Below are 13,883 nucleotides of genomic sequence, written 5' to 3' on the forward strand. Positions count from 1 at the left end.
AGCAATCAAAAAGCCAGTACTGTTGGTATTTTACTAAGTCACCTGTGTTCTCAGATCTTCTAATAATTGAGAAGGGGTCATTGAGTACAATATTATGATTAGATTTTAATGCTAACACCATGTTTTTATGACCAGTAATAATGTGTAGTTATGTATGTTAGGGGACATGTAATTAAATGTCCTCCTTCAGGCATGAGTTGAAATAATTACAAGCATAAAATGTTTTGAGAATTCTCTTCTTGGTCCTCAGCATACACAGTTAACCAGATACACAAAATACTCTCCGTTCCCTTAATCCCTATTTTATTTCTTTTTAATATGCTGGATGTCTTTCCCAGAATATTGTGGGTACTGGAAATAGTCATCTCCCTACTAAGGTACTAAAAGATGATAATAGTAAAATATTAATAGATATAATGATACAGTAACTACTTTTGTTTATTGAATTCCTGCAATGTGCCCTGTGTTATGCTCCTCATATGAATCATCTCATTTAATTATCCTAAGCAGGAAAGGATGTGGTTAAGCATTCAGGTTCTGGAATCAGACTTCCTGGGCTCAAATACTCCACAGGGAGCTCTGTGACTTGGGAAATTTAATCATTTGTGCTTTAATTTCTTTATCTATAAAATTGGGGTCGTGATAATGTCTCTTATAAGTATAAAATACAGTAATTCATTTAAGCCTGTAGAGCCATGCTTGATGTATAGTGATAGCCTAGTTAGCTATTGCAGCTGTAGTGTCATCTATTACAAAAGCAGGCTCAGAAAAGTTGTTTCTTGTCAAAGATTACACAGCCTTAAGGGTAGAGCCAAGGTTCCAATGTGGGATTCCTACTACACAACCCCTAAACATATACACTAAAATTACTAGGAGGCTTGTCCAATTAACTTGTTCGAAATTAAAAATTCAAATAATTTTGGAAACATATTCACTGCCCGTGTGTATCCATAAAATGTTGAATGTAGCAGCTTAAGTTCCCATTCCCAGCTCTGTCTCTTAACTGTATCGACCTGAATGAGTTCTTCATTATTTGCATCGCCCTCACCATGTCATAGGGTGTAATAAAGAGCATGTGAAATAAAGCACTTTTAAATTTGAAAGAAGGGATGTGGCCAAGCCTAGGGCACTGGTTCTTAAATTTAGTGTGCATCAGAATCACTTGGCTCCACCTCCAGAGTGTCTGATTTCTAACAGATTTTCAGGTCGTGTTAATTCTGTTGCTCCAGAGACGACATTTTGAGAATTGCTGGCTGATAGGAAGTAAATGAGGAAGGAGTAATGTCATTTTGGAAAGTTAAAAATTTTGGTGGCTATTGGTTTTTGAAAACTTTGGAAATTTATGTAGATGAGTTGGAATGCTAGTTTGATTAGTTTTGTCAATTTAGATTTTTGTAATTAGGATACTATAAGTAGAAAAAACTAGCCAGGCATGGTGGCACATGCCTGTAGTCCCAGCTACTTTGGAGGCTGAAGCAGGAGGATTGCTTGAGTTTGAGGTGAGCTATGATGATGCCACTGTACTCTAGCCCGGCAATAGAACAAGACCCTATCTCAAAAAAAAAAAAAAAAAAAAAAAAAAACTTTCAGATATTTATTATCCACATATAGTTGCAAATCTAAAAATAAAATGGATTCTGGGATCAACAGGTCTGATGAGCAGAAGAGAAATATATGTTCAAGGATATTACTCATATTTAATTTTGGATTAAAATATAACTATTATAGAATTTAAAAATCAGGTTGGCATCCAATAATGTGGTGTCCTAAGCAGTAATAAGAAGAAAGTTCATAGCACAAAGTGCCTACATCAAAAAAGTAGAAGAAAAGTTTCAGAGAAACAACCTAACAATGCATCTCAAAGAATAAGAAAAGAAGTCAAGCCTGTGGAAGAGCCTGAAACATAAACGTATGAGATGTTTCAACCACAATATTTGGGGGAAAAAAACCCTTTGAAATAAAAATACCTGCCTAACTTTTTGGGGGGAGGTTTAAAAAGAAAGATAATTCTTTGAGAACAAAGTCACGGCTGGTTTGCTTACCACCCTACCCACAGCACCTGGCACAAACCTGGGCACATAGTAGGCACTCAATATTCACTCAACAAGTGAACAGGGAATGAAGTGAATATAAGTAGTAAGAAGATTCAGGGACCATGAAGTTCTCTGTACAAGTTTAAAGACTCCTTTCCTATACCTGTCTTATGAAGACATCCTATATTGATTTTGTCTTTCACAGTTTGGACTTTAATCCTAGAAGCTGATTTTTATATGAAGTAGGAGTCCAATTTGTTTTTTTCCACTTACGTATACCCAGTTTTCCCAGCACCATTTAATAGTCTCTAATGATCCTTGGATTTCTGCAATATCAGTTGTAATGTCTCCTTTTTCATCTCTGGTTTTATTAATATGAGTCTTCTGTCTTTTCTTAGTCTGGTTAAAGGTGTGTCTATTTTCTTTGTTATCTTTTCAAAAAACCAACTTTTTGTTTCGCTGAGTTTTGATTTTTGGTTTTAATTTCATTTATTTCTCCACTGATTTTTATTATTTCATATTCTACTAATTTTGGGTTTGGGTTGCTCTTGTTTTTCTAATTCTTTGAGATGCATTGTTAGGTTATTTCTTTGAAACTTTCCTTCTACTTTTTTGATGTAGGGACTTTGTGCTGTGAACTTTCCTCTTATTACTGCTTTTGCTGTATCCCATAGGTTTTGATATGTTTTGTTTTCATTTTCATTTGTTTGGAGAAATTTTTACATTTCCTTCTTAATCTCTTCATTGATCCACTGGTCACTCAGGAGCATATAGTTTAATTTCCATGTGTTTGTACATTTTCCAGTGTTCCTCTTTTTATTTATTTCTAGTTTTATTCCATTGAGGTCAGAGAAAATAGTTGGTATGATTTCAATTTTTTTGAATTTTAGGACACTTATGGCTTAACATGGTCTATCCTTGAGAATGATCCATGAGCTGAGGAGAACATGAATTCTGTAGCTGTTGGATGAAACATTCTGTAAATATCTATTAGATCCATTTGGTGTATAGTGCAGATTAAGTCCAGCATTTCATTGTTGATTTTCTGTCTGGATGATCTGGATGATGCTGAAAGTGGAGTATTTACATCTCCAGCATTTATTGTATGGGTGTCCATTTCTCTCTTTAACTCTGATATTATTTGCTTTATGTATCTGGGTGCTCCAGTGTTGGATGCATATATATTTAGCATTGTTATATCCTCTTGCTGAATTGACCCTTTTATCATTATATAATAATATATAATTGTCTCTTTTTACAGTTTTTGTCTTGAAATTTATTTTGTCTGATAGAAGTATAGCTACTCCTGCTCTTTTTTCATTTCCATTTGCATGGAATATCTTTTCCCATCCCTTTATTTTCAGTCTATTTGTGTCGTCTTTTTTTTTTTTTTTGAAGATGGGGTCTCTTGCTCAGGCTGGTCTGGTCTTGAACTCCTGATCTCAAGCTATCCTCCTGCCTCAGCCTCCCAGAGTGCTAGGATGACAGGTGTGTGCCACTGCACCTGGCCATATTTGTGTTTTTATAGGTGAAGTGTGATATAGTTGGCTCTTGCTTTTTTGTCCATTTAGCCACTCTGTGTCTTTTGATTGAGAGTTTAGTTCATTCATGTTTGATATTGTTATTGATAGGTAAGGACTTACTACTGCCATGTTGTTATTTCATTTCTGGTTGTTTTGTGGTCCTCTGTTTCTTCTTCCTTCCTTCTTGTCTTCCTTTGTTAAAAGTGATTTTCTCTGGTAGTGTGTTTTAATTTCTTGATTTTTATTTTTCATGTATCTGTTATAGGTTTTTTGATTTGAGGTTACCATGAAGCTTACAAAAAACATTTTATAAATAATTATTTTAAACACATGATAACTCTGCTTACAAACAAATATAAACAAGCAAAGAGAAATCTAACAGAAATTCTACCCTTTAACTTGACCCCCACAACCCTCCCACCGCCTTTGAACTTTTTGTTGTCTCCATCTATATCTTTTTATATGGCTTTATATATATCTGTCAAAAAGTTGTGGTTATTTTTGATAGGTTTATCTTTTAGTCTTCCTACTCAAGATATGAGTGTATTCTATATCTGTGTCCTTACTGTTACCAGTGAGTTGCATACCTTCAGAAGATTTCTTATTGTTTATTAATGTCCTTTTCTTTCAGATTGAAGAACTCCTTTTAGTGTTTCTTGTAGGACAGGTCTGGTATTGATGAAAATCCCTTAGCTTTTGTTTGGCTGGGAAAATCTTTATTTCTTGTTCGTGTTTGAAGGATATTTTTGCAGGATATAATAGTCTAGGGTTAAGATTTTTATTCCTTTAGCATTTTGAGTATGTCATGCCACTCTCTCCTGGCCTGTAAGGTTTCTACTGAGAATTCTGCTGCTAGATGTATTGGAGCTCCTTTATATGCTATTTTTTTCTATTTTCTTACTTGTTTTAGGACCTTTTCTTTATCCATGATCTTTGGGAGCTTGATTATTAAATGTCTTGAGGTAGTCTTGTTTGGGTCAAATCTGCTTAGTGTTCTATGTCCTTTTTGTATCTGAATATTGGTCTTTTTCTCTAACTTTGGAAAGTTCTCTGTTGTTATTTCTTTGAATGAATTTTCTACCCCAGTCTGTCTCTCTACCTTCTCTTTAAGGCCAATAACTCTTAGATTTGTCCTTTTGAACCTATTTTCTAGATCTTGTAGGTGTGCTTTATTCTTATTTATTCTTTTTTCTTTCTCTTCTGATGGGTATTTTCGAATAGCCTGTCTTCAAGCTCACTAATTCTTTCTTTTGTGTGGTCAATTCTGATGCATTTCTCAGTTTGTCAATTAAATGCTTAAGCTCTAGAATTTCTGCTTGATTATTTTATTATCTAAATCTCTTTGTTAAGTTTCTCTGATAGGCTTCTGAATTCCCGCTCTGTGTTGTCTCGAAGTTCACTGAGGTTCTTCAGGACCACTATTTTGAATTCTTTATCTCCATCATTTTGGGATTGGTCACTGGTACCTTACTTAGTTTGTTTGATGAGGTTATGTCTTCCTGGATGTTCTTGATGCTTGTGCATGGTCATTGATGTCTGGGCACTGAAGAGTTAGGTATTTATTTACTTCACAGTCTAGGCCTGTTTGAACCTGTCTTTGGGAAGACTTTCCAGATATTCAAACGGAATTGATTGTTGTGGTCTAAGTCTCTGGTTACTGCAGCTGTATCAGCAATGGGGGGTTCCCAAGCCCAGTAATGCTGTGATTCTTGCAGACTCCTGGTGGTACTGCCTTGGTTAGCTTGGGTAAGATATAAGAGAATTCCCTGGATTACCAGGCAAAGTCTCTTACTCTCTTTCCTCACTCTCTGTGCTGGGCTGTTGGAGCTGGGGGATAAGTGACATGGGCACTCCCTCGTGGCCACAAGGTCACACCTGAAACCAGTCCAGTTTCACCCAAAGCCAGCGGTGACTATTGCCTGGCTACTTCTGATGTTTGTTCAAAGCCCAAGGGCTCTTTAGTCAGCAGGTGGTAAATCCTGCCAGGACTGGGTCCTTCCTTTCAGGGCAGCATGTTGCCTTCAGACCCAGGGTGGGTTCAGAAATGCCACCCAGGAACTAAGGCCTGGACGCGGGCTCCAGGAGTCTGCTTGGTACTTTATTTTACTGTGGCTGAGCTGATACCCAAGTTGCAAAACAGTCCAGAGCTCTTCTCTTTCCTTTCCTGAAGTAGAAGAAGACTCTCCCTGGGCTGGGCTGCCTGGGGTTGGGGGAGGGGTGACCCAGGCACTAATGAGTCATGTGCACCCCAACTCCATGGCTCTGAGCCAGCACAGCAGCAGGAATTGCCCAGGTACTACCCTTTTGGCCCAACTGCCTTAAGAATTTAGTCTAGGCCCCAGGCTGCTCTTTATCTGCCAGTGGTGGTGGTGCTACCTGGAACTCGGGCCTTCAGGATGGAGGATTTCCCTCTGGCCAGGCTGATGAAAACTCACTGGCAGAATTCTGCCCTGTACTGTATTTCCCTGTGCCAGGGCGACCCTGAGTTCCAATGCAAAGTCCCCTAATCACTTCACTCTCCCTCCTCCCCTGGCACACAGATTCTCTCTCCACCTGGCACTGGCAGGGCGCTGCTGGGGGATGGGGGAGTTTGGCGCAGGCAAGGCAAGATTATCTTCCCTGTCCTCTTCAGTGCCTCTTTCCTTGGTATGATGTTAAAACCAGATAGTATGATCGCTCACCTGATTTTTGGTTCTTCTGAAGGTGCTTGCTTGTGTGGAAAACTGTTGAATTAAGTGTTTGTGCGGAGGGACGATCACTGGAGGTTTCTATTAGGTCATCTTGCTCCCTATTTGTCCCCCAGGACCATTTAAAAAGACAGTTCTTCCCTTCTGATATATGGTGCCACCTCTGTCATGCACACACGAGTCTGCTTCTGGATCTCCACTTTTGTCCCATTGTCTTACTCGTCTATCTGCACAAATGCCGCATTGTCCTAATCTCTCAATCATTGAGTCTTGGTGTCTGCTCGGACAAGTTCTTCTATTTTGTTATTAAGAGTGCCTTGGATGTTCTCGGTCATTTTTTTTCCCATATTACTTTTAGATCCAGTTTATTAAGTCAATGAACTTACGTCATTCAGTTTGTTGAAAGAAAATAAAATGCCCTAATGTGATTTTCCGTTGGGATTACATTGAATATGTAAATCAATTTGGGGAAAGTCAACATCTTTATAATGTTAAGGCTTTTAATCCATGAGCATGACATTGTTTTCCACATTCCGTTCATTAAGATCAGTTTTTAATAACCTGGTAAAGTTTTATCTTTTCCTTATGGGTCTTTCACTTTTCTTGTTAGATTTTTTTCCCCACCAAATATTCTATCTTTTGATTCTATTATAAATAGTGTTTTTATTTTCTAACTGTTGTTATTACTTAGGAATATAATTTTGCATCTGGTCACCTTGCCTAAACAAAGAATATCGAAAGATTATCTGTCAGATTTTTTGGCTCTACTATATATTTTATCATATAATCTATGTTTTATGACCTATGGCAGTTTTGTTTTTTCTTCTCCAAACTTTATATGTTTTTATTATTCTTGTCTTATACTGGTTGTATAATATTTAGTGAAAGTAGTTGCAGCAGGCAATTTGTGATGTTCCCAATTTGAGAAGGAAAGCTTTTACATTTTATTATTAAGTTAAATGTTTGATGCAAGCTTATTGTAGTTATCCTTTGTCACTTAAGCAAGTTCTTTTTTTTTTCTTGGTTATCTGGGAAACTTTTTTAAAAAACATGAATGAATATTCAGTTTTATCAGATGTATTTAGTATGCCTAATGAGATGATTGTAAAGTTTTTCACATAAGCTCTTAATATAATGAATCACATTAATTGATTTCTTAATGTTAAACCAACCTCCATTCCTAGGATAAATCCAGCTTAGTAACGTTGTGTTATCCTTTTTTCTCTCTATTACTCAATGAGATTATCATAGTCTTTACATATATTTGAAACTATGTCATTAAATGCATACAATTTTTATTTAATTTTAATTTTTTTTTTTTTTTGAGACAGAGTCTTGCTCTGTTGTCTGGGCTAGAGTGCTGTCAGCCTAGCTCACAGTAACCTCAAACTCCTGGGCTCAAGTGATCCTTCTGCCTCAGCCTCCCGAGTAGGTGGGACTACAGGTGTGCACCATCACAAGCGACTAATTTTTTCTGTTTTTAGTAGACACAGGGGCTCACTCTTTCTCAGGCTGGTCTCGAACTCCTAAGCTCAAGCAATCCTCCTGCCTCGGCCTCCCAGAGTGTTAAGATTACAGGCGTGAGCCACCATACCTGGTCAGCTAAAAATTTTTTATTGACAAATATTTGTATATATATTTATTGGGCACAGGGTGGTATTTTGCTACGTCTATTCATTGTAGAATGATTAAATCAAGATAATTAACATATCCATCACCTCATATACTTTTAATTTTTTTGTGATGAGAACATTTGAAATATACTCTCTAACCATTTTTGAAATACACATTATGTTATCCTTAACTGTAGTCACCGTGCTGTGCCATAGGTCTCAAAAACTTATTCCTCTTGTCTAATTGAAACTTTGCACCCTTTGATGGACATCTCCTGATTCCCTCACCCCTATCTCTGGTAACCACCATTGTACTCTCTACTTCTATGAGTTTGACCTTTTTCTTTTTTCTTTCTTTTCTTTTTTTTTTTTTTTATTTATTTTTCTATTTTTAGTAGAGATGGGGTCTTGCCCTTGCTCAGGCTGGTCTCGAACTGCTGAGCTCAAGTGATCCTCCCGCCTTGGCTTCCTAAAGTGCTAGGATTACAGGTGTGAGCCACCACACCCGGCCAACTTTTTTAGATTCCACATACGAGTGAGATCATTCAGCATTTGTCTTTCTGTGCCTGGCTTCTTTCACTTAGCGTAACATCCACCATGTTCTTAACACGTTGTTGCAAATAACAGGATTTCCTTCTTTTTTAAGGCTGAAAAATATTCTGTTATTTTTGTATTATTTTGTATTATGTGTATATCCTACATTTTCTTTATTCCTCTGTTGATAAACACTTAGGTTGCTTCCATATCTTGGAATTATGCTGCAGTAAACATGGAGTGCAGATATATCTTAGACATAGTGATTTCAATTCCTTGGAGAGAGAGAGAGAGAGGGAGAGACACTCAGAAGTGGGATTGCTAAATCATATGGTAGTTCTATTTTTAGTTTGTTGAGGAACCCCAAAAAGTTTTCTGTGAAGGCTTAATTTACATTCCCATCTACAGCATAGAAGCGTTCCTTTCTCCACATCCTCGCCAATATATATCTTGTCTTCTTCATAATAGCCATTCTAAGTGTGTGCAATTTTTTTTTTTTTTTTTTGAGACAGAGTCTCACTTTGTTACCCGGGCTAGAGTGAGTGCCGTGGCATCAGCCTAGCTCACAGCAACCTCAAACTCCTCGGCTTAAGCGATCCTACTGCCTCAGCCTCCCGAGTAGCTGGGACTACAGGCATGAGCCACCATGCCCGGCTAATTTTTTTGTATATATATTTTTAGTTGGCCAGATAATTTCTTTCTATTTTTAGTAGAGACGAGGTCTCACTCTTGCTCAGGCTGGTCTCGAACTCCTGACCTCGAGCGATCCACCTGCCTCGGCCTCCCAGAGCTAGGATTACAGGCGTGAGCCACCGCGCCCGGCAAGTGTGTGCAATTTTAAAATTGTGAAGTAAATTGAACTGTATGAAGTACCTTTTTTATCTTCAGTAATGGTTCCTGGGTTAAAGTCTATTTTTTTATGTTTAGTAATGTGACCTCACCAGCTTAATATTTTGTTTGGAAAGTATTCAATGTGATATATCTTTTTCTATATCTTTTTGTTTCAGACGTTGTCAGCTGAGTCCAATCTGACAACCTTATCTTTTAACTGAAGCTTTAGTCCTGTTTTATTAATAAATTAATAATATATTTGCACTTAATGTCACACCTGATTTTGTACTTTTTAATTGTATTACATGATTTATGTTTCTTTTTTTCTCATGCAAGCTTTTAGGCTATAAATCTTTAAAGTCTCTACTTTTCATTATCGTTCAGTTCAACCTATCTAATTTCCATTCTTTTTCATTTTTGATCCATTGTTTATGTAGTAATGGATTATTTCCAAAATGTGGATATTTTCTAGTTATATTTTTAGCATTGTTTTCTGGCCTATCTTATGGCTGGGAAACATGTGAATTCTGCAGCTGGGACGTGTAGGGTTCTGTATGTCAATTAGGTAAGTTTGTTATTCCTGTTGTACAAATCTTACTTATCTTTACTGAGCTTTTGCCTGTTTGTTCTATCAATTACTTAGAGAACCTGTGTTAAAATTTCCCACTAAAATTATTGCTTTTTCTGTTTTCTCTTTACCAGTATGTACTGACTTCAGATCCTTTCAAATCTCTAGTCAGTGGTTTGTCTGGGGCGGCCCTTTGATTTGAGGGGACCGACATGCTCTAATGTGTAGTCTTGAGCTGCATGGTTTCTATGATACGGGGGACTGAACTAGCTCTGGTCATGTGTAGACTATTCCTTATCCAACATTTGCATGAGCCAGATTAAATGAAGAGATACAGGGGTACTCTTTGGGGATCAGGGTGCCATAGGGCCTTTGGTTTCCATCTCCTGTGCCTTGGCGGTTAGCCCATGTTGCATGACTCGATGTTCTTCCCAACTCCTTTAGATAACACCTCAATGTTATTTAGCAATGTGGCTCTTACTAACCAAAGGTTAACTCTGAATTCCCACCCAATCCTGGTAATAAAAGGACTTTTTTTCCCTCCAGTTGCTGTAACCAGTCCTGTCAACTGTTGGCCTTTCTAGGTTTAATGATTTCAAGCTGATGTCAATATCAACAGCTTTACACGATAAAAGAGATGAGCACCCATAGGAAAGTCAATCTCTTGCACACAGGGGATGTTTTCATTTAGTTACCCTTTAAGATTTATTTCTCTTCTATCCTCAGTTATTCGAAGGATTGAAGGCATTTCGAGGGGTAGATAATAAAATTCGACTGTTTCGGCCAAACCTCAACATGGATAGAATGCATCGATCTGCTGTGAGGGCCACTTTGCCGGTATGTAAATTTAGGAGTTTCTTTTGTGTTTCTTTTAATGTGATGGGTCACTCTGTTTACCACCAAACAAATCCTTCTGAATAATTAGATTGATATTGAATATAAATCATATGAACATTGAAGTTATTTCTGATCTACCTTAAAACATAAGGAAATAACCAATATCAATTGGCAAATCCACAAGATTTCTTTTTTTAATGAGTGTCTAGGGTAGGGGGGATTAATGTCTATGTGAGGGACTCAAGGATAAGGACAAAAAAATGTATCTCCAACTATAATAAAATTTAATGACCACATGAAACTGTAATGTTGAAAATGAAAAATATGCACAGCACGTATTTTGGGGATATTTTGCCTACTTTAGATACTAGCAAGTATATAGTGATTGAATTATTTTGACATTTTTATCCCAAGTTTTATTTTGAAATAAAAAAAATAGCAAAAAGGTTTCCATAGCCATTGGATCCTGGCTATTTTGTTGTTTGTTGTGGAGCAGAAGTCATCATAAGGCGGGTTACAATTAGACCCTATGATTCACATCTAGGCAGGAGATGACTTAGATCACTTCCATCCCATGAGACATGACTGGGTAGGTTGCCTTTCTGAACTGAAAGAAGTCTTTGCCTTCTCTTATATATTCTGTACATCTAACTTTCAGGAACTTAGCCTAAGCTATGCATTGAATAAGCCTGGGGACAGCTAAATCCAAGTAACTGCTCTTTTATATGTTCTTCTTCCTCTATTTTTGTAACCCAGGCTTCACCCACCTGCTTTAGAGGCCATAATGTAGTAGCAGAAAGGAAATTAAGGTAAATTCTTTGGACTAGATTTTAGTTTCACTCTTACAGCCATTACAGATAAATCACCGGGAAAAACTTTAACAGGGGGCCAGAAGGAAAGGGAAGTAATATTTATTAGACATCAACTCTGCTACAGATTGTGTTATGTGGTTTCACATTCCTTATCTGTTTAATCATAGCAGTAAGCCATTGTCAAGAAGGTATTTATTGCACAATTTAGTAGTGCCTTTGTACAGAGATGAAAGCTCCAGTCCAGAGAGATTAAATGACTTGCCCAAAGTCATACCAGGTGGGAGAGGGTGAGAAATTAGGTCCAGGTTTTTTGATTCCTACTCGGCTTCTCTGTTCATTGAATTCTCTCCTGGATAGCAGTGCCAGAGATCCAAGCGGGTGATACAGGGTTCATCTACATGATGGACAGTCCCAGTTTCTATAACATTACTACACTGTGATTGCTGTTACAGGTTAGTATTTACATAGACACATCCTGATGCAATGAGCTCTATTTAGATGCTTGTTTTCTGACTTATTTCTACCTTCAGAAATGTAACCCATCACAGTTTCTTAAAGTATGTTTCTCTGCCTTGCAAGTGAGGAGAAACTATTTAAATTATTTTTACAAATTATTACTCATCTAGTATATGAAAAACTTTTTCTTCTCAGAAATAAACTGCTCTTTGCTTTTGCCCATTTTCTTCTTGAGTTATTTGTCTCTTTTTTATTGATTTTTAGAACATCTTAATATATGCCGGCTACAATCCTTTGTTATTTGCTACCAATAACTTCACCCAATTTATTGCTTTTTTCATCTTTTAGAAAAAGAATAGAAGTCCTTTAAGTTTTACACAAATTTTCTCCATTTTTTTACTTTATGATTTATTTTACATCTCCTATTTAAGAATCTTTTCCCATCTTTTTTTTTTTTTTTTTTTTTTTTTTTTGAGACAGAGTCTCGCTGTGTTGCCTGGCTAGACACAGCAACCTCAAACTCCTGGGCTTAAGCGATCCTCCTGCCTCAGCCTCCCAAGTAGCTGGGACTACAGGCATGCGCCACCATGCCCGGCTAATGTTTTCTATATATATTTTTAGTTGGCCAGATAATTTCTTTCTATTTTTAGTAGAGATGGGGTCTCGCTCTTGCTCAGGCTGGTCTCGAACTTCTGACCTTGAGCAATCCACCCGCCTCGGCCTCCCAGAGTGCTAGGATTACAGGCGTGAGCCACCTCGCCCGGCCATCTTTTCCCATCTTAAGGTCACAGACATATTTTGTATTTTTTCCTAAAAGTCTTAATATTTTGTCTCATTTAGGTATATGATCCAATTGTAATTGATTTGGGAATATGGTAAGAGATAGGGATCTAATTTCTTACCTTTCCTGTGTGGATAGTTAATCATCTCACCACAATTCTGGGGGAACAAAAATCACAGAAAAAAATTTTGTTTGGTTTTATTAATTCAAATAATTTTTAATTGATACATAATAATTATACGTATTTATAAGGTATGTATGATGTTTTGCTGCATGCCTACAATGTATAATGATGAATTTAATTAGCGTATCCATCACCTCAAACATTTATCATTTATCATTTTTTTGTGTTGGTATTATTTTTATTACTTTTTTAACAGTTTAAAAGCTTCAATAAGAATCACTTCTTATTGGGAGAAAATCCCATCATTTATTATGTTTTTTTATTCTTCTTTCAGGTGTTTGACAAGGAAGAGCTTTTAGAGTGTATTCAACAGCTTGTGAAATTGGATCAAGAATGGGTCCCCTATTCAACTTCTGCTAGTCTATATATTCGTCCGACATTCATTGGAACCGAGGTGCAAACTGACTCCCTATTTTGGGGTACTTTGGTGGGCATGTTATCATTGTTCTTGTTTGAAACTTCTGGTAGTAGCTTGAAATAGCCTCCCCAGTAGCATCATTAATGACATCTTTCTCCTGCTTGTCAAGACTAGGAGTAGCAAACATTTTCTGTAAAGGGCTAGATAGTAAGTATTTCAGGCTTTGTGGGCCATATAGTTACTGTCACAATTACACAACTCTGCCATTATAGTACTAAAGCAGCTGCAGACAGTACGTAAATGAAAAATGCATGAAAAAAGAACAATATTGTTTGCCTTCCCCTTATCAAGACTAATCATTAATTTTCTAAGTTGACAAGTGTAACCCCTCCCATCATGGCAGAACTTCTCTGAGGCAGAGGTGGTAATGGCTTTGACATTTTGGGGAGGGAGAGGTGGTGGTACTTTTCATTTTCCTGAAGTTTTGAGATTACTTGGCAAGGAGTGGGTGGGAGCAAAGGATCCTCTTCCCACGTAGAAAAATGCTGAAAAGAAAGTTCGCAAGGTGAGTTAGGGAAGGAACTTGGAGAGCTGGGATGGCATGTCTAAACAACATGGTCTGAAGATCTCCTGGTGGGCAGTTTCTGGGTTGAGTGCCCTTGCAAA

The 13,883-nt window shown here is 37.3% G+C and overlaps 1 protein-coding gene across 3 annotated transcripts in view; it reads left to right on the forward strand.

Moving 5' to 3' along the window:
* BCAT1 (branched chain amino acid transaminase 1) overlaps nucleotides 1-13,883 on the forward strand; it is a 101,302-nt gene that overhangs the window by 45,223 nt on the left and 42,196 nt on the right. For all 3 annotated transcript variants that reach the window (XM_045554201.1, XM_045554200.1, XM_045554199.1), the window contains exons 4-5: nucleotides 10,516-10,626; nucleotides 13,134-13,253. In XM_045554201.1, coding sequence (XP_045410157.1) covers nucleotides 10,516-10,626; nucleotides 13,134-13,253 — 231 coding nt within the window. The remainder of the gene's footprint in view (nucleotides 1-10,515; nucleotides 10,627-13,133; nucleotides 13,254-13,883) is intronic.

The sequence above is a fragment of the Lemur catta genome, chromosome 6 (assembly GCF_020740605.2).
Source record: "Lemur catta isolate mLemCat1 chromosome 6, mLemCat1.pri, whole genome shotgun sequence".
Lineage (NCBI taxonomy): Eukaryota > Metazoa > Chordata > Mammalia > Primates > Lemuridae > Lemur > Lemur catta.